Source organism: Salvia hispanica, chromosome 3 (assembly GCF_023119035.1).
Source record: "Salvia hispanica cultivar TCC Black 2014 chromosome 3, UniMelb_Shisp_WGS_1.0, whole genome shotgun sequence".
In the NCBI taxonomy this organism is placed as follows: Eukaryota; Viridiplantae; Streptophyta; class Magnoliopsida; order Lamiales; family Lamiaceae; genus Salvia; species Salvia hispanica.
The window spans coordinates 4665987-4687749 of NC_062967.1; the positions used below are offsets into that span (position 1 = coordinate 4665987).

General features: G+C 35.1%; 5 protein-coding genes across 6 annotated transcripts; 3 read left to right on the forward strand and 2 right to left on the reverse strand.

The window, feature by feature from the left end:
• Positions 1-3389: 3389 nt before the first annotated feature.
• Positions 3390-5930, reverse strand: LOC125212479 (transcription factor bHLH90). Its single transcript, XM_048112667.1, has 8 exons — positions 5578-5930; positions 5334-5507; positions 5192-5258; positions 4872-4940; positions 4315-4791; positions 4032-4229; positions 3769-3945; positions 3390-3698 (listed from the first exon to the last, which is right to left on the reverse strand). The coding sequence occupies exons 1-8, from the start codon at positions 5763-5765 to the stop codon at positions 3636-3638; spliced, it is 1413 nt and encodes a 470-aa protein (XP_047968624.1). The 5' UTR covers positions 5766-5930; the 3' UTR covers positions 3390-3635.
• Positions 5931-8486: 2556 nt separating this feature from the next.
• Positions 8487-9241, forward strand: LOC125212480 (calmodulin-like protein 7). The gene has a single exon (XM_048112668.1). It carries the CDS (start codon positions 8628-8630, stop codon positions 9090-9092), a length of 465 nt encoding a protein of 154 aa, XP_047968625.1. The 5' UTR covers positions 8487-8627; the 3' UTR covers positions 9093-9241.
• A 3705-nt stretch (positions 9242-12946) lies between these two features.
• LOC125213859 (mitogen-activated protein kinase kinase kinase 18-like) lies at positions 12947-14410 on the forward strand. The gene has a single exon (XM_048114620.1). The coding sequence runs from the start codon at positions 13083-13085 to the stop codon at positions 14352-14354; it is 1272 nt and encodes a 423-aa protein (XP_047970577.1). The 5' UTR covers positions 12947-13082; the 3' UTR covers positions 14355-14410.
• A 1224-nt stretch (positions 14411-15634) lies between these two features.
• On the reverse strand, positions 15635-17885 carry LOC125213860. Its single transcript, XM_048114621.1, has 4 exons — positions 17477-17885; positions 16946-17228; positions 16215-16337; positions 15635-16003 (listed from the first exon to the last, which is right to left on the reverse strand). Exons 1-4 carry the CDS (start codon positions 17810-17812, stop codon positions 15897-15899), a joined length of 849 nt encoding a protein of 282 aa, XP_047970578.1. The 5' UTR covers positions 17813-17885; the 3' UTR covers positions 15635-15896.
• Positions 17886-19709: 1824 nt separating this feature from the next.
• LOC125213861 (ras-related protein Rab11C-like) lies at positions 19710-21522 on the forward strand. Of its 2 annotated transcripts, none has more exons than XM_048114623.1 (3): positions 19710-19834; positions 20115-20316; positions 20841-21522. In XM_048114623.1, the coding sequence occupies exons 2-3, from the start codon at positions 20152-20154 to the stop codon at positions 21327-21329; spliced, it is 654 nt and encodes a 217-aa protein (XP_047970580.1). In that variant the 5' UTR covers positions 19710-19834; positions 20115-20151; the 3' UTR covers positions 21330-21522. The 2 variants fall into 2 exon arrangements, with proteins under 2 accessions (XP_047970580.1, XP_047970579.1); XM_048114622.1 differs by having other exon boundaries at positions 19778-19931.
• Positions 21523-21763: the final 241 nt, after the last annotated feature.

Here is a 21763-nt window from a genome sequence, read left to right on the forward strand (position 1 = left end):
TCGATCAGGAACCGAATCTGGAAATCATGCTTGACGATCGATTAGAAATCGGAAAATCACGAATAGGATGAACAAATCTGGAATTGTGATGAATCTGAAATCTGGAATTGAATCATGTGAATTCACGACGAAGGACGATCGATCAGGAATCGAATCTGGAAATCATGATTGACGAACGATTAGAAATCTGGAAATCACGAACGAGATGAACAAATATGGAATCGAATCATGTGAATTGACGAAGGACGATCGATCAGGAATCGAATATGGAAATCATGCTTGACGAACGATTAGAAATCTGGAAATCACGAACGAGATGAACAAATCTGGAATCGTGATGAATCTGAAATCTGGAATCGAATCATGATGAACAAATCCAGAGGATTAACGATCAGGAATCGTGAATTTTGGAAGAAATCGTGAATTGCGAAGAGCTAAGAAAATCATGAAAATATGGTGATGGTGAAGAAATCATAAGTTTGATTTAGTAATATTGAATTACAAAAATGCCCTTGGGCTATATTTAAGCAATAGGATAACTTAAGCCATATGATTAATTTGAAGTATTAAAATGTGTGGCTGGGATTTATTCTCTAGTTATGGACTTAAAATTAGTTAAACATTGATCACTTCTCTCTCTCTCTCTCTATATATATATATATATATATATATATATATATATATATTTATAATTTTAAACTTCAATATGTATTGAATTTCAATATGTTTCGATATATACGATATCTATCATATATTCGATATAAAAAGATATATCGAAAATATCGATATATATCGTATATTCGATATAAAATGATATATCGCGATATAAGAAAATTCATATCGTTATCGTATCGAAAACTTACGATACGATACCGTATCGTATCGAAAATTACGATATACCGAAAATTCGATAATTTTTCGATATTTTTCAATACGATACGAGCGATATATCATTTTTTCGATATTTTTCCCCAGCCCTAAACTGAACCAGGAAAATGGCGGAGGAATAAATTTTTTAATCATTATCGATGCCAGAATTAAATAAATAAATAAAAATAAATTAATTGAACTTGGCCCATTGGGATATCTATCGAGGCGAATAATGGAAAAGTAATCGTCTTGACTCTTGACCTACATAATTAAAATTCTGCAAATTGTTTAAAAATAGATTTTTTAATTAGTTTTGTCGGATGTAATAATTCAGAATTAGGAAATTAATTAGGAAGTAATAATTCAGAATTAAAAGTCTAATTTGGTCAAAATCTGGATTAAACCCGTTGACCGTTAGTTTTTGACGAAAATGTTGACGAATGACCAATATGATCAAAAAATCCAAAAGATAATGTTTAGGACAAAAAACCTAAAATGACCATATGTTCAGGACCAATTTTGACCTTTACTCTATTAGATTTTTTATAAATTTTTGGGGAGGCTTTGGGGGATTTTAACCTAGGGCTGTAAATTAGAAGCAATCCAAAAAATTATCTCACCTCTGCTTGTTCATTGGTAATTTTTTTGTTTAGTTTGGATTGGTGCAGAATGGATGATAGTAATAAGAAGTGTATGGGCTGCGGTGCATGTGAGAGTAGTGCTAGCATGATAAATCCCCCTTATGGGGGCCTTGGTATTACAGATGGATAAAGTGTACAAGGTGAAGCCATAATTTTACTAAGGCTCTGGCAAGAAGAAGCCAGATACACATTTGCCAATTTAACTATATTGTGGTCTAATGAATATAATCAAGATTTCATTCAATTCAGATCATCATCAATAACAATAACAGTAACCCTCTTGCTCTTCATGTATGATGTGACAAACAATGTTAATTCAGATCATCATCAATAACAATGGTATGTGGTACAGCTCCAAGATGAACTTATTCACCAATCACCATGCTTAGAGGATGGACACATTTAAAATTTGTACTATAGCCATGAATAACAGTATTAAACTTACAGCTCTATATATAAACTCTAATTTGAGGTCAAAAATGCAAATTTAGTTGGTGTAAAATATATTGGTTATAAAATTCTCCACTTTTAGATGCATTTGGTTGGTGTCATGAAATTTGGGCGTAGATTAAGAATTGAAGTTTCCCAATTCTGAATTAATTGTTTATTACCATAAATCTATGAGGTTTAAAAATAGATTTTTCCGATTCTCGCCTAGTTTTATGGGAATTAAACTTAAAATAATTTTGGACTAATAATCTTTTTATAATAATTTCTGGGTAGTGTTTATTGTTTGAATAATGTTGTAGTTTAGGGGAATTTTAACGTAGGTGTGTAAATTAAAAGCGATGATTTTGCGAATCCAAAATTTCTGTCATATTAGAAAAATTCTTTCACGTATAAGGAAAAGTAATTGGACATGCCAATTACCATATTAGGAACATTGTTCAAATTGTTGATCCTTGTAAAAATGGCAAAAGCTAGTGTAGATGTAGTGAAGTACTACTATTTTTTTTAAATTGATAAAGATCAAACGAAGATCTCTATTCTTATTCTCTGTGGCGAAGATTTGGCTCTGTATCTTCCCTCTACTTGTATTGCATTCTTTCTTTTTACTGATCCTCTTATTTTATATTTGTTCCTTGGCTTTATAAAATTTGTTTAGTTTTGTGGGAAATTTTGTGTATAATTTGTTTAGTCTTATTCAATTAGCTATAGCCAAGCTCAGATCATCATCATCATCATCATCATCATCATCATCATCATCATCTTCTTCTTCTTCTTCTTCTTCTTCTTCTTCTTCTTCCCCATCCAATAACATTAACAACAACAATAACCCTCTTGCTCTTCATGTTGCTACTGCCTCCACCTCATGATCACCTTCATACATAACTATCATAGATTCATAGGAGTATATGCAATGTTATTAGGCTCTTCTGATTCTCTTGACTTGCTGTTTTTGAATTTTGTAAGATTAGCTACTGATCTTCAAATATTGTTAACCTGATTCTACATTAATCTATTCATTTGCTATTGATTTCTGATGGTAGGAGCAGGGATGCTTTGCTTTAATTCGCAATTATAGTTTGAGGATTTCTTTCGTTACTCATTTATTAATGATATAAATAGAGAGAAACACAGTAGTACTAGCATTTTATTTGCTCTGTATTGTCTATCCATCTGCTGGGGCTGAAGCAGAGAAGGGATACAGACAAACATTGTTACCTTCATTGTCGTGAAACTAATCTAGTAACTATTTGATACAAACGCAACTGCAAACAAACGACGCATACAGTCTTCCAGGTGAAGTAATCAAGCTCCAGATTGACAAGTGTTGATAGGCAGAAAGCTATTGTTCACTAGTTAGTTAATCATAAGGTGTATCAAATTTTCATTTGTATATTCCCTAATTGTGTAGCAGTATTTGTAAGATGATTATAACTCCAAATTTAGTGATTTTGTATTCATTCTAGTAAATGAATTGTGCATTTCAAGATCCATCAATGTAGGAGTAGTTAACAAGAAGCTTCCAGCTCAAACTGAACTTGAATTTCTAATAATCATAATTAAATAGCAAAATAAGTAGATTCTATGTAGTTAAAGGATGAATAATCCAACCATGTATAAATGGCAGAAAAAATCATCTTCCACCTTTTCTGCAAATCTGTAGCTGTTGTTGCATTTCTAGTTAACCAGCTCAAACAATGAATGCTTCAAAGCATTTGGATCTAAGTCTGCTCTCATAGCCTTCAATAACAAAACAGACGCCAACATGAGAGTGAGAATGAGAGAGAGAGAGAGAGTTTTAGGAAAATACCTCCACAGTGAGAACATTGGACACCAAGCCATGGAGTGTGGAGACATTGACATCTGCAACCTCAAGTCCTAGGCAACCAATGGCATCAATCAACTGTGAAAAGGCGCCCTGTCTTTGCTTGCTTATAACCTTCACCAAGAAATCTTTCACCCCGAGTTGGAACACTTCAACTCCCACCTGTGCATTGTGCAAAAAACTCAACATCAAACATCACTATAAACGAAATTTGGTTAGATTCCGAAGACCTGATGTGTTTTCCTTACCAGGATCGCGGTGTTTTCACTTGCACTACCCTTCTTATCTGCACAATCCCTCACCAACAATGGACATTCTGCTGTGGCATTAACCTCATTGCGGTCTTCCTCTTCTAATGCTTTGAGTTCTTGTTCATATTTTCTGATACACACCTCCAACTCCTTTATGTAATCAGCTGCATCAACCAATGTACCAACTTTATCCATCTGCAAGCAAGAAAACAGTTTCAATTTCAATCATAACTGGAAATATGGTTCCCAAATTGCAACTGTGTGATATTTGTCATTAAACCTTAGAGATGTTTGGGACTAGTGCGCGAAGAGCATACTCCCGATCTTTGATCCTCTTCCTCCGATTTCTCTCAGTCATAAGATTCTTCGACAAGAAAGGCCCCCTTTCCATCATCTGCCTAGTTTTCGCACCTACTTTCTCATTGCCATTATTACTCAATGCCAGATCTCTGCACTTTCTCCTTCTCAATCTTGGTAATTCGACATTACCCTTGCTTGACTTCTCCTTCGACATCTCACTTATTGTGCGATGATCAGGGCCTAGTTGGAGTACCTGATGCTCGTTCGAAAGACTGGAACAAGTGGACGATCCATCATAGCTAGAATAGTTTTTTGGTTGGGACATTTGGCAACCAAGAGTTGGATAGTGCAACCAAGGGGGCAAGTTTAATTGATAACTACTTTCCACGCTTTCTTGTTTGAGAGTGCCTCTAAAACGAGCAGAGATGTAGTCGATGGTCTTCTGATCTCTTGGTACCTGAAAACAGAACCAAAATTCATCCTCAATGTTTCATCAAAACACCATGTGGGATTTCACCATGGGAACAAAAGCCTTACATGCTTAGAGGTAAAGAGTTCGATTAAACCCCACGTTACCGGGATGAGGACTTGTGTTCCATTTGATTCCTGCAAGTCATTCATATTAACAAAGGGACCTCTCAATCAAGGCTAGAAATTGATGATGATGCTTGTATCCAACAACACAAATCTAAATTTCAATCATACTCAATTTGCAGTATCAACAACACAGGTCATAGATTATTGTTCAATGCTTGTTTAATTCCTAAAAGCCTATTTCAACAGAAAACACAATTGCACTGCAGAATTTAATCACATGATTGAACTATAAGTTTTAGAGATTATTGCAAGGAACATACATCATCGTCGTTGCTCCGAGTAGTCGTCCACCTCACCCGTTTCGACATTACAACATCTCCATGAACCCTACCGAATCACACCATTCAGAAACACATACTCAGCAGCAAAATTGATGAATTAAAGCAGTGAAAAATGAGTTACCCTGAATACAGAGGAATAGCGGAGGGCAAGTGAGCAAGCTTCCTGCAAGCATTACTCGTAATCGGATGCTTAATCAAACTATCCTTGCACTCATCAATCAGATTAACACCCATAATTTTGACCCCATCACCACTTCTTCCACTACTGCAACAGCACGCCCCCCACTCAATAAATCTGTAAACAAAAAAGGCAAATCAAATTGGGAATTCTCTCAGAGTACAACATAATTAACAGAGAGTAAAACCTCGAGGGATCATCGCCCAGCTTCCAAATCACACAGTAATCCCATGGCTGATTGTTAATGAGAGGCCTCAGCCACTCAATTCCTTTCTCCAAACTTGCTGCCATTTCAAGCATTTCTCTCGAAGCAGATAATTTCTCGATGAGAAACTGAAAGGGCGCCTTTATAATAGTTGAAGTATCTCTTTGCATTCAATGATTGATCTCTGGTTAAAGCTTTGGACGACAGGCATAACCAACTTTACAAAACAAATCGCCAGTGTACTCCTCTCTCTCTACTTGATCACAACAAAAATCGAATCTGATTCTCTCTGCGTTGATGATGATAGCTAAAATCGTAGAGAAGAAAAGTGGGAAAAGAGGTGAAAAATGGCACAAGAAGTTTTCAAAACGATCACTTGATACTTGATAACTGAACGTGACCATTTTTGGGAAGGGGGACCAAAACAAACACAACAAATTAAAAGATCAAAACTGAAAAACTAAATAATTCTAGATTTGCCAGTATTATTCATATTAAATGAAATTTATTAATGTTATTTGCTCTTTCTGATATCTTAAATTGAGCACAATAGCTTATTATACATATGAAAATTTCAAAAATACTAGAGACAAGCACAAGCACATTAATTGAGAAAACATAATAATGAGAAAAAAGGGGGAAAAAACAATATTATATCGTAAAATTTGGTCGTTGCTTCCTTTCTAATAGTGATTGCTCAAGCATGAGACTCTAAGTCACTTCAATTATTTGTCAAGAATTCTTGATCAGCCACTTATTATAGTATATGTAGAATACGATTAGAGTGAAACTACAATTTAGATGTGTGCATTATTACGTATACACGAATAAAACATCACAGGAATTGTTGCAATACTACGAGTATCATTTTCATCGTTACAAATTGTTATACACATGTCTTTGGCATAAAAATGGATGCAAGTAAATTTTTATAATTCTGACAAAATTATCCTCATTTGAGAGTATATGATTTATGAAAAATAAATTTAAAACAACATAGTTATATTAAAATGAATTTTCTTGAGAGATTTGAGTATTGTCACTATATGGCATGTAGCCTTTGTTTTAATATGAAATTTGATTGTTTTAAATCCAAACTCTATCTATAAGCATATGTATTTTTATGTGGATGGCGTGGGGATATTGTTAGACAAAATATTTGTATATATTGGGGGGTACTATGGCTTTTGTGGAGGTACAGTACTTCCTCTGTTGTATTGTACCTTCTTCTCATTATGCTGTTTTTTAGTACATTCAAAACTGTAGACCGGTTTAATACAACAAAAATTACTCTAATACAGTAATTAGCTCTTGATTGTTGGAGCTGCTATAGGTACTTTCTCTTTAGAACTTTAGAAGTATAGAAATATTTTTTAGATTCGTCGAGAATTCAATTAAATTTTACTTTTAGAAATCGAAAACAACATAGATTGAAACTCAAAGCAACCCTCTCTGCTCCCATGCACCATCACAGATCAATACCATGAATTAATAGAGAATCAAGGTTAACAACACTCCTAGGATAACTAGCTAACCTTATCAAATAAGAAGAAAGTTTGACAAACTCAATTCACATTAAAAAGAGGAATACACCACTACCAAAAATATGAAATAATAGCGATGTTCATCTAGGCTAAATTCCCCCAGTAAAAACAAATAGATCAATTCAAAATTCGGCCCTTTTACCATAATCAAAATAATTAATTGAAAATCATCATTATATTGATAGCCTTGAGATTTATTTTTTTTACTAAATCAATTTTGCAAATTTGAGAAACAATAAGAATGAAAATAAAAACCGCTGCACCCCTGTTTCTGGGCTTTCAAAATGTTGACGACGATTGGGTTGGGATAAAAAAAGCGGTGAAAAAACCTAGTGATCAATGATCAACCGGAGAGAATTTTTTGGATCGGCTAAATCTTCGTTTCGATTTAACAACCTAGGTGAAAATCACAGAAAATACTCCCAAAATTTTCAAATAAATGATCACAGAAAAATTGAGATTGCAATTTTATTCCACTGTTTTTGTATAATTTTAAAAGTTTAAATTAGTGTTAGATTTGAATTAAAAAAAATACTATAGACCAATTATGTCATTAAAAGTTAGGCAATATGGGGAAAAAAGGTTGAGAATCATTTGAAATGTGGTTAATATTTTTCTGTAATAATCTTGTTTTGAGTTTAATGATCTGAAAAGTGCAAACTCTATTTTCCAATGACCTAATTCCAAGTTTAACAATTCTTTCGGTCCTCTTACCATAATCAAAAGAATTAATTGAGAATTCACTATTACTTGCTCCGATTCTGATCCCAAAAAAAGAAATTATTTGTTTTTCTAACTAAATATTAGCACTATACTAATATTTATTTGTTGGCATTTGAAAAGAAATAAAAACCCAAAACCCATCACAAAAACCCAAAACATAAAACCACACTCGAGAGGAATACACAAACGAAAAGCCCAAAAACAAATTCCACCCAATGAGATCATCACTAATCAAAATATCAATGAATTTGATTTAAATCACGTCCTCAAGAATTAGCTACATACGGAGTGGTATATAACATTATATATATTTGAATTCATGACATTTCAATAGATTTAATTCATAAATAACGCTCTCAATAATTTGCTACTCCATATACTATATCTTTGAATTCATGGAATTTAATTTAAATAACCCCCTCAATAATTTGCTATACACAATATTAGATTTGAATTCTACATTACCAATAAATTTAATTCAAATTTCCCTCCATTTTTTACTTTGTATACAATTTTTTGGGGGTTGGCCGCAAATTCATCACATTTTCTCCTCACCATACACATTTTCTTGAAAATCAATTTCCTACGATAAATTCCAACGCAATTTCCGCTTCAAAATTTTTTATCATTCTCCCATCACATCTCCCTCACAAAAAAACCATAACCTAATTATAAAAAATCCCCAATTCCATCTCTTTTAATTCGATCACCATCAAAAAATCATCCACACGCACACATCCCATCCGATCCGATCCGATCTGATCAATGGATGCGGCGGAGCTGCGGCGCGTGTTCAGCATGTTCGACCGCAACAACGACGGCACGATCAGCCGGAAGGAGCTGAGCGAGTCGATGGAGAAGCTGGGGATCCACATCCCGGAGAAGGAGCTGTCGCAGATGATCGACAAGATCGACGCCAACGGCGACGGCTGCCTCGACGTGGACGAGTTCGGCGAGCTCTACGCCGCCATCATGGAGGACGAGGGCCGAGGGGACGAGGACGAGGACATGCGCGAGGCGTTCAACGTCTTTGACCAGAACGGCGACGGATTCATCACCGTGGAGGAGCTCCGCGCCGTGCTGTCGTCGCTCGGGCTCAAGCAGGGCCGCACGATTGAGGATTGCAAGCAGATGATCATGAAGGTCGACGTCGACGGAGACGGCAGGGTTAACTATGATGAGTTCCGCCAGATGATGAAGGGCGGAGGCTTTGCCGCTTTGACTAGTTAAATCTGTTCTCTCCTTCTTTCATTTAACATGCAAAAAGCCAAACCAATTTTTTTTTATTTAATTTTACTAGTATTTTCTTTTTAAGTATATTATACTAATATTATTAATATTGTTGTTGTTTTGGGACTGATATATATTTGAATGGAATTTATCTGACATATATCTATTGGAAGGGATCACCTCATACTTTGTATATTTACTTTCAGAATCAGAGTCGTGTGTACATGTAACCCTTTATTAGGTCTATTTTCTAGGAAAAATTGGAGCATATCTAAAATCAAGAAATGTGTCTCAATTAGATGGGGATGGATTCCACAAATGTGTCTCAATTTAGGTGGGTATGGATTCCACCATGAACATTTTCCGTAATTTACACCATTAAATTAGGTGATTAATTTGTCATTGAATACGTGCCAGCACTACTCAGCAGCTTCCCACCACATACTAAAGGTTGGTATACAGTTTTATTTGTTTAAAGGTGTGTCGATAAATGGACTCAAAACATGCACTTCTTGATTCATGATTGCGATGTAGCTTGTAATGTCCTAATACTCCATGTTAATTACAGAATGATTGATTGCGATGGTTGGGGTTCTTAGTTTAAGATATATTTATGCATTGGTGAATATTTTGATGAAGAATATAAATTGCATAATAATCTGTAGTCCAAACTGAAATGTTCTACATCCTACGACGAGAGAAAAAAAAAAAAGATTTGTGGATCATCGACTAAGCTACCATTATATTGTTAGGGGATGTGTTATATTGCTAACTATTTAAATTGCTAACTCTGCTAACTCATCAATATAGTGTATTAAAAATGTCAATACGGTGACATCAAAATGTCAACACATAATATCAGCACACTATATTGAAGTTCAATAAAATTATGTATTGACATTTAAATATCATCGTGTTGACATTTTTAATGCACTGCATTGATGAGTTAGCAAGTTAGCAACTTAAAAAAGTTAGCAATTGATCATACCCCTATATTGTTATCTTTATAGTGTTATTTACATTTTTCTTAAGAAAGAAAACAATTAAGTGACAAATTTTTAATTCGTGCCGCAACCCAAAAGTTGAAATAAAGCAGGAGTTTTTTAATCAATTTTATAAGTTCAATCACAATATTAGGATAATAAAATTCCAATTATTGGAGAATGTGATACCCAACCCCACACCGGCTTTATTTTGATGAATTATTTTACAATTTTATAATTTTACTCAATATGGAGCATTAATATATTTCACAAACAATTTAGAGCCTTTTTTCATATAAAGTTGCTAAATTATTCAAGAAACTAATTAATAAGCTAGTGTCGACCAAACAATTGAAAGCCTTTGTATCACCTCATCTCGCAATTAAATAATGATAATGGAGATAGATAGAAATGAGAAACTCGGGGCTTCCATTTAGGATTCCTTATCCCAACTTTACTTGTACCTAATTCTGGCTCATATACCAACGAATTTAGGCATTTTCAAATAATCTGTAGGAAATTAAATGCAACGTGCCAAATATCCTAATCTTGTGAAAAGATACGAATGGATATATGCAAGGAATTGTTTTTGTCCAATCATCTAAATATAATAATGACAAATAAATTAAAATATAAAAAAGCATAAGAATCTTAAAAAAATGTGGGTGTGGAGAAGAATATCCGGTAATAAAATTTGAGGTGGATGCGGTGGGTGCACGTCAGCTTAGTAGAAATGCATCAAATTCTCATTCACAAGTATATAATGTAGATTTTAATTAGTGGCGTGTGAGTCGTCCGCACAATCACACTTCCATCTCTCTCTGTCTCAACACACCCGATTATTGATTCCTCAATATTTATTGATTTATGAGACAAAATGGGAATGGTTATCCAAAAATATACCTAAGGGACATATCAGTATCAAGTCAATGTGTTACAAAAAATGAAAGAGACATATTAGTACCAAGTTGATGTGTTACAAGAAATGAAAGAGACATATTAGTATCAAGTCGATGTGTTACAAGAAATGAAAGAGACATATCAGTATCAAGTCATGTGTTACAAAAAATGAGGATTTTAATATGTGTGGTCAAATTATACATCAAACTTCCACATGTAAAACAAAAAAATAGATAAAGATATTTAATAGTATCTGGTTTGTTCTGATACTCTTAAAGGTAGTATTTCGTAAGGGTGTATTATCTAAGATTATGTAGAAGAGATATGATTATTACCAAATCGATTTGGAATAAGAATTAGGATTTGAATATTCTTTGTCGTTTTTTAATCAAAAACTGTGAATCCATCACTAATCAAACTCGTTTAGGAACTTCACCATCACGAATTCACACAAATAGCTGGTTGCTTCAAGGACATTTAAGTACACACATGGTAATAAAATGCCTACGTTTCTCAATCGAGTGCCATAAATAGAGAGATGGTGTGGATAAGAGGGTATCCCAAATTGGTGTGGATAACATGTTTAATTCTAGGGGTGACAATTGATTGGAATGAATAAAGTACCAATTTGTATTTCAAAAAACAATGACATATGGATTAGAAGTATATGGTGTGAGACGTCACATCTCAAATCTAATCCGAATATATATAACATGGCCATGATTTATAGCAAAATGACGAGGTTGAGTTGGGCTCATTCAACTTGCCTACCACAATTCATCTGAACGACATATCTGATATCTCCCATCTATATCCAAAATATACAATGCGACAACTGTTACCGACATAACTAAATAACAGCCACGATATAGTGTTTCTCAACCAATTATTTTTTCCCGAATTTCGTTAGGCTCATGAACTAATTATTTTACTGTATTTACCAACCAAGTGTTAATCTGAGGTTTTTAGCTATCGGACATTCTGACTTTCTAGTTTAATTATTATACGCCGGGGTCTTAATTAGGCACCTCTTTCTAAATTTCAATGTATTTCAAGTAATCTGAATTTCAATGTATTTATTTAGTGATTATGGTACAAAACAAAAAAATTCACAAACTAATAAAGGAGTTATAAATAACAAACCAACAAATAAAAAATACTCCCTCTGTCCGCCATTAATCTCGGTTATTTAGTCCATCTATCATTAGGAGTCTCGGTTCACTTTTACTATAAAAACGGATCTCACAATCCACTATCTTTTTTCACTCATTTTTTTAAAATTTTTAAAACTCATACCGAACTACAAATGAGACTTTTAACGCGGACGGAGGGAGTAACAAATTGGATAAGGACTAATATATGTCAAAACAAAGTCATATGGATGAATTTTGTTTCAGTTTAAACACATGTCAGTTGCTATAATATATGGTTGTCAAAAGCTTTACAAAATCGTCAGCATCTCAAGTGGATGACTCCTAAATGCGGTACTAGTTTTTTCGTTTAGAAACACTCAAATTTAATTAGTAAAATATTGTTATAAACAAAAATTACGTACTATTATTTTTATTTATAAATGTAGTCATTCTTATTTATAAGAATAACCCTTGAATCATAGTACTAATACACTAACCAAGGAGTACTAATAATTGTACGGTTACGTATCAGGACTTCACTCTCTTCATCCGCTATTAAATTTCTTATTTTTTATTTACCGTTTGCTATTAATAAATGTCCAATTTAGCGTTCTGAATGAGAAAAAATCACACAATTTTTTGTGAACTCAACAATATCACATACCGAAATAGTTAAGGTAATCCCATTAAACAGCACACACCAAAATTTAGGTAGACCGAGACGATGCCAATTGCCAACTCTATACTATAAAAGCCCTCGTCATAATCCATCAACAAATTAACTAAATTCCCCAAACCACCGATAATATAAATTTGTGGATAAGGATAAATCCCCATTCATCCATCTCTCCACAAATTTACACCAAATTTCGCCAAACACGTCACTCACCACTCACTATATATACCCCCACACACATAACCAAGTCTTACTACAAAATCAAAGCATAGTTTACCTTTACCATAACATATATACAATGAGAAACACCTGGCTAAGAGGCTCCTGTATTGGCAGAGGAGCTTACGGATCAGTCAACGCCGCCGTCAACACCGCCACCGGCAACATCTTCGCCGTCAAGTCCGTCAACTTGGCGATGGCCTCGCCCTCGCAAGTCGAGGCGCTGGAGAGCGAAATCGCAATCCTGAGATCGCTCTCCTCGCCTTTTATTGTCAAGTACCTCGGCGACGATACGACGTCGGAGGGACAATCGAAATTCAGGAACCTCCACATGGAGTATCTCCCCGCCGGCACCGCTGCCGATTTATCCGATCGGAGCGAGGCGGCCGTCGCATCCTACGCCTGGTGCCTGGTCGCCGCGCTCAGCTACCTCCACTCCAGGGGCATCGTGCATTGCGACGTCAAGGGCAAAAACGTCCTTTTAGGCCATTCCCCGGGGATTGCCGCGCTGGCGGATTTCGGATCGGCGGTGGATGTTGATGTGTCGGCGGCGGCGGGGAGGGGGAGTCCGCTGTGGATGGCGCCGGAGGTGATACGGGGGGAGAGGCAGGGGAGGGAGGCGGACGTGTGGTCGGTGGGGTGCACGGTGATCGAGATGCTGACGGGGAAGCCGGCGTGGGGGGGATCGGTGTGGAGGATCGGGTATTCGGATGAGGTGCCTCTGTTTCCGGCGGGGATTTCCGGCGCGGGAGCGGATTTTCTGGAGAAGTGTTTGAGGAGGGATTATACGCGGAGGTGGAGCTGCGATCAGCTGCTGCAGCACCCGTTTCTTATGATGGGCGCGCGGAAGGAGGTGGCTTGTCATTGGTCGCCGCGGTGCGTGTTGGACTTTTTGAATTCTGATTTTCATGAGGAGGAGGAAATGGAAGAGGAAGAGGAAGGTGAGATGGTGGATTTGGAGGGGAGTGAGAGGATAAGTGGATTGGTTTCGGCGGTGGGGGGGAATTGGGATTCCGACGGGTGGGTGGTGGTAAGAGGCGGAGGCGGAGGGACTTGTTCGGATAGTTCTGATTTGATCGAGGACACAACGACGTCGTTGTCTATAAATCTTGATTTTGATTTTCAAACTTGCGTAAATTCGAATTCAAATCTTGAATTTAATCGTTGTAATGTATGTACAAAAACCTTAGAAAGATTATATAATTGCGGTAGCAATTATGGGTTTGTATATGTTCATTTCCACATAATTTGGAACTTAATAGAATTTGTACTACTAAATGTATGTCGACGGAGTGGATTAGAGTACTTACAATTACAAAGACATTTCAAATCTCATGGGCTAAAGGGATGACTACCCAATGGGCTGGATTGCAAGTATTTTTATTTCTGATAGTAGTATGATTTTGATAAATGGAGTACTATCTTTGTATAAAAAAAATCATTTTGATAGTGTAAAAGTAATAAATATAAAAATAGAAAGATAGAGAAAATAATTAAAATATTATTGGTGAAAATTAGGGATGTCAATTCAACTAGAAATCCATGGGCGGGTTGGGGTTGTAATTTTATTACCCGAATACAAAACGGGCTACACGGGTTGGCCCAAATGGGTTGGCGGGTTAAACGGTTTGACCCGAATGGGTTGCGGGTCGGCACGATGGGCTGCAACTTTTATTAAAAATTATTAAGTTTTAGGGGTTTTTATTATATTTTTGAATCTCCAATCTTTCTACATAATTATTAGTCTTATTCAATCTTCATTCTATACTTTTCCACTCGATCCCATAATATCAGCTTTCAAGTTTCACCTCAACTTATTATTTCATTGTCCCATCATCTGCCACTAGTGTCTTACCACCACCACCAAAGCCAATCAAGACAAAATTAAGAAATAACTCATCAAAATCTTAATATATTTATTATTTTAATAATGATTCATGTAAAATATGATTTTTAATTTTCACAAAGAATTAGTTACGAACAATGCCAAAATTATGACACGAACACAAGCTTTAATTTATGTTGTAGTTGATTGAGATGAAATGCTTTTTTCTAAGTAATATTGTAGAATACAATGAAAATATGAAGATTTTATATGATTCTAACTAAAAAGAAAAAAAGTATCTAAAATTTAAAATCATGTTATAGAAGAAAATTTCGATACAAGAAATTATTTTCGAAAGCTTTTAGGCCCGAATAGCCCGATAGGTTAGCTCAAAACCCGACGGTTTAGGGTTAGAGTTGAAATCTATAACCCGAAAATTCTATAACCCGAATAGCCCGCACCCAAATAGCCCGGTAACCCGAGTGAGTTGGCCAAAACCCGAACGGGTTAGCCCAATTGACTTCCCTAAAAATTAGAATCTAACTTGTCATTAATAGAGACTAATATTATTGGATGACTTAAAATGAATAAAAATATGTCTATTTTTGGACGTAGTATTGTTTTAGGAGAATTTTTACAATTAATTGGAATGGAGATAGATATTCATACATTGTTTGTGTTGCATAACTTAATTGGAATGTACGTAGTTTAATTAATATTGAAAGTGTCCATAAACAGTTCATGCACCATCCATTTTATCCTAACATTCATACATTAACAAGATAATCTTCCAATTTGTATTCCTACAAATGAAAACTGGTAATATTACAGACTAGAAAATGAGGAAGGATGATATCAATTACATATCGATATGATATTGCAGTGTCGATTGTTTGTTTAATTCTTATTTTCAGTTTGACTTTTGCATCATTTCTATACATATGATGAAGTAGCCATTGCTAATATTTGCCGGCTCCTTAATTATTTTTGAGATAATACCATAAGCCAAACTAATGTATTTTTCTTCACTATTAAAATAGTGATTTAATTGATAAAAACGACGATATTTCAGTACGTCCATTCTTGGGGTAGTATTTGCATCTCATCAACCATGTTTTTCGTCTCCATTTCGAACTCTGTATGTATATTTCCTTCTCTTTTTGATCCCGTATAATCTGCAAAAGCTAATGTTAAATTCATATGTGTTTTGCATTCAATTTAAGTACGTCATTCTTTAAAAATTAGTTTAATGTGATACAATAGGCAAATTTTAATAAAAGTGATTGATATATTGTGGAAATGAATGATAGCATGATTCCCACATTAAAAATAGTAGCAATGTAAATTAATTTTCCCCCGAAGTATAAGTGTAGATGCGGAAGGTACCTTTAGGTGAAGCGTGATGGAAAAATTGAACCGTTGATGATGGAGTTGCGGAATCTGAAAGCCTTGTAAAGTGGAGTTCAAGAGCTTCTAGAACCCTCGTGGGTATCAGAACCGTTGAAAGACCTATTGAAATACAAGTAAAGTAATTATTTAGTATATTTAATAAAATTAGATACAAGTCGATGTTTCAATTTGGACGTACCAAATATAGTTGAAATAGTAATAGCATGATGTTTCTTTTTCGACTAATAGATTAAATAAACTGATAATATTGTTAAACTTTGTGAAAGTGATTAGAACTTAATAAAAAAATTTAACTAAAATAACTACTATCCTTAAAAAAAATTGCATAGATTTGATTTTGAGAAGTTGCTTTCCATTGTGGTATAAAATACGCACCAACAAAAAAGTTAATATTTCAAGTAATCAGAAAAGGACAGTCCATCCATAGTTCCACACACCAAACGAAAAAATTTAATGAAAATTTTATAACGGCCCTTTTTCTCTCTGCTATAGAGTACTAGGATTTATAAAAATCCCTCCCAAGTCTTATCTCTAGTTCTCTGTCGATAGTTACAATATCATTAATCTCGTGAATTTGTTATAATGACATACGATCCCAATGAGTTTTTTTTTTTTTTTTTTTTTTAAAGATACTACTAATTAATAAGAATATAAGATGTCTCACTTCCATCCTAAACCATCAATTTTTTCTATATAACTAATTATACCTGATTTCTTTTTTTTCTCAACCGGATTGTTAGCTAGTTGAGGCAAGAAGACACCGGTTCCGGATGACCCGTTTCTCGATCCGGGTTGGCCAAGAAAGATGGCCCGCATACCCGATCCGTTCTGCATCTCCCTACCCGACCCACTTCTCAACTCCCCATCTCTGCATCGCCCTTGTTTCTGCCCCACTTTCCGAGTTCTCATCTGCTGAGTCAACTCAGCTCCCTTAACCCTTCTTCCTCTCGAAACACCAATATAATCCCCCACACCCAATTGATTATTGAACTGAAAGAGCAACAAAAACATTTTTTAATATGTTCACAAAAATTAACTTATTCTCTATTTATTAACACTTCACAATATAACGCTCATTTAAGATAAGATCATCTTTTAACTAGTACTATAATACAATATCAATTATTTTTATTAAAATTCGTATCACAATCGTTAATGAAATTATTTTCTAAACTGATAAAGTAATACACATGCATATTAATTTTATTAAAATAGTCAATTACTATATGAAGTAGTACCTTACTGCATGGAGTCCGGTTCGCATGATGAAGAACAGGGCGGTTCATGTTAAACCCGTATTTACAAACCGGTTTATTTTCTTTCGCTTCCTCTTCCTCTTCGTGAAGCATGAACTCGGCCATTTGACGACTCAACTCAGCGGCGAAATCGGCACCACCGTCGCTCTCTGTCGAGCCCAGCTCGGAGCCGAAAGGCGTGGTGAAACCGGACGAGGACGAGTCACAAGCGGACGAACTCGGGCTCCTCCACGCGCTGCTGTTATCACGAATTTCTTCTTGCTTGAATAAATCAGCATACAACAAATTAGTTTTGTTCTTTTCAAAATCGAAACCCATTTGATCTCAACTTTTCGACTACTCAAAAACTAATTTGGTGTTGAAGGGATTAAGATCTTGGTAGATTTTATTGTTATATGATATGAGTGAGTCTTTATATATAGTGGTTAATTTGATCTAAACCCAACTGCCATTTGTTGGAGGCTGAATCTAAATTCAACCGGTTTGTTTAGCTATATATTGAAATGGAATTATTTAATATTTTAAATATGCTGTCTTAAGTCTCAACCAAGGTTGTTGCTCTGTTTTAGTTGAAATATTTGGTACAAATGGTGTAAAGTGAGACTTCAATTGGGAGCTTGCCACATACTGTATATTTTTTCTACTAAATAATTAAAATAATATGTTTAGAAATTTAAATTTATATAAGCCCATAAAGTTGAACTCATTTGATGATGCCATAGGATTTTTAATTTGAATTAGTGAAAGTATATGGGAAATGTGGAGTGGAGAAAATGGTTGTGTTGTGGTTAGAGTTAGTTACTAATCTACATGATTGACCCATTATTGTTCAACCGCCAACATTGGATTTAGTTTTTGGTTTTGGTGGCACATAATTTTTCTTCTTTTATACTGCGATGATTGCACCTATATTTCGACAACATATTCCAACCTTTTTCCCCCTCCATAATCTAAGTTATATTGATGTTAAAAAAAATTATTGTAATAGTAAGATTTGAGACTTTAATGATCACAAAGCAATTGGGAGAGGCTACACCACGTACAAGGAGATTAGCTTAACTAACAATTCAATGATCATTTAATCAGGTGTATCTATTGGGTACATCTATGGATTTTCACCTAGCTAGACGCGTGGATCGGCCTAGCCTACTTTATTTAACTTTAAAAATTGTATTCTTCTTTAATTGGTTAATTTCCATGGCTTGAGCATATATTTTATTTTTCTTGGTATGGGTAGAAGTTATGTTATGATTGTCAAATTGTTTAAAAGAAGATGTTTACATAATTGGATTTTTTTACATGCACTTAATTGATAGCAAAAAGATTAGGTGTTATAGTACACCATGCATTCATCAATAAATATCCTACTTGTTTACCATGAATTTTAAAAGATGTTAATAAGTAAAGTGACTTGAAGAATCAATGATTCTAAGACAACTTCATATAGGTGTAATGTTAATTATGGAAATGGGCTTGGCTGGGGAGTGAAAGAGAGGTGGGCCTTGTTTTAGTTACGAATATGGGCTTGGAATTCTCTATGTGCGATTAATATGGAGCACTATAAAATTGTAGTTGTTGCATGCTAAATATTTAGTAGTACTAATAACCATGTTTCAAGGCTACAAATAACCATGTTGATATTGTTATGATAGTAGTACTACTATATTTGAAATTATAGTAAAAAATTACAAATGAGCCTTTTTGCTTTTAAATTGTTTCAACAAAAGTTGAATGGCACAACTGTTTGTTAATAGTTGAATCTTTTTTCGTACTTATTTATTAAGGCTTCATAGAATCATAGTAATATTTTGTTGGATAGCCAATAATTTTATACTATCAACTAATCATATTATTATTTGCAAAACACCAACATATTTTTACATTTTGGTTCTAATCTCAATAATAAAATGTACACCTATTACTGAACTTGAAACGTGGCTCCAACACCATACGCTACAACCCAAATCTTTTTAGGTTCAAGAAGCATTAAATTTTTCTAACAAATTGTTCCCTATATTCGAATTAATTATACGAAAGTAAACTTCAACAAACACAAATGCAATCTCTATAATCACACCATATTGAATCATTTTTATGGTGATGTCCACACAACATTCCATCAAATTCCACCCTGGCACACGCACACCAACTCATTATTTTTTGTCAACATTCAATACACAACAGGGTCAAGAATATTATGGACCATTAATTGCACCAATCAATGAATAGTTAAATAGTGGGAATCTCCACGTCATCACACCACCAAATTGTTTTCGCATCATCAGCAAATGAAATTTTGCAAACACAATGTGGTAATCGCAATTTGGTAAACGCTAAACGGTAAACCCCATTCATTCATTCATATACAAACTCCATTTCATTTTTTTCGGTTTTCAATCTCCGCGTTCCCATTTTCGCTCCAGATCTCTCCTTCGCGGTGAGTCCAATTTCAATCTTCTCGATTCGTACACAGATATTTGATTGTGTTTCCTGTTTCAGATGATTTCATCTGTGTGTTTTGAGTAATCTCGGCATCGAATGGTTGGATCTGATTGCTCTTAAAATAGGGTTCATTATTTTATTCAATCTGTTTCAGCTGGTCTTTTGTTTTGGCGTGTAGGCATGTGAGGGAGTTGAAACTGAGAATAATCGAGGAGATGGCGAGTAGAGTGGATCACGAGTATGATTATTTGTTCAAGATCGTGTTGATCGGCGACTCAGGAGTGGGGAAATCCAACATTCTGTCTCGTTTCACCAGAAATGAGTTCTGTTTGGAGTCGAAATCGACCATCGGAGTTGAATTTGCCACCAGAACTCTTCAGGTTAATCATTAATTTTTGTGTTTTATTGTTTGTCTATACGTAATCCGATTATTGAATGTAGTTTTGATCTGTGAGACGCCAAGGGAGCCCTAACTGTTCTCTGTTTTTTGTGTACTGTGAATGTTGTGATTTGATTTTGTGTGATTATATTTGTTTTTTTGAAGTTATTTGGCAATTTTCTGGTTGGAACTTAGCTTGTTGAAGTTTAGAGAAATGGACTTAGTTGTTAGTTACGTTTTGAATGTTCTATCATGATTTTGACGTTGTGATGTTGATTGAACATGTTCTATCATGATTATGATTAGGCATACCTAAATGGTTCAGTTTAAACGATTTTTTTATGATGATTGGCGATTGCTGGTTGTGAAATCTGTTTGTTTTGAATGATGAATGCTTCTTGAGAGGGATAATCCTCGTCTGTTTTACAGTATAAATCATGCTTTGATTGCAAAAAAGTGGTACTATTCCTTGTACACATCTATGTTTTTGAGACGGATCTGATGCGTCTGTGTTGTACGATATAGATAGAAGGAAAGACGGTGAAGGCCCAAATATGGGACACCGCAGGTCAGGAAAGGTATCGGGCGATTACAAGTGCTTACTACAGAGGAGCTGTTGGCGCGTTCCTCGTCTATGACATAACCAAGAAGCAAACCTTTGACAACGTCCAAAGATGGCTTCGTGAGTTGAGAGATCACGCAGATTCTAATATTGTCATCATGATGACAGGGAACAAATCTGATCTCAACCATCTCAGAGCTGTTGCAGAGGAAGATGGCCAAACTTTGGCCGAGAAGGAAGGGCTCTCGTTCCTCGAGACATCAGCGCTGGAGGCACTTAACATCGAGAAGGCATTCCAGACTATTTTGACAGAAATACACCAGATTATTAGCAAGAAGGCATTGGCAGCACAGGAAGCTGCTGCTTCGACAGCGGTTCCCGGTCAGGGCACGACCATCAATGTCAGTGATTCGTCGGGGAACGCAAAGAGAGGAGGCTGCTGTTCTTCTTGAAACTTTCAGAGATGATGTCGATATAAAACTTTTGCTCTGTTTACTTTTTAAAAAATTGTTTCTTTTTCCAGAAGTCTTGTAGAATATACTGAAATGTGGCAGTGAAAAGATGATATTCGAGACTGAAAATACCTTAGTTTTTGGGGTCAATTTGTTGTGTTGGAATGATGAGCTACTACTAATTTTGGTTGCCTTTGAAATGACTTTATATTACCTCTACATTTCTACACTTGATATCAAATTCAGTGTCTATCTCTCTCTCTCTGAAGAAAGCATGTTTATCTTATTACTGAATGTTGTTGATTTTTGAGAGCTGTCATCAATTTTAAATGATCAATTCACAATTACTATACGAAATGTGCATATTCTTCATCTGGTTTCAACTTTCAAGAGTGTTTTTATTGTCACGCAATAGTGTATTGTGGAGAAGGAAT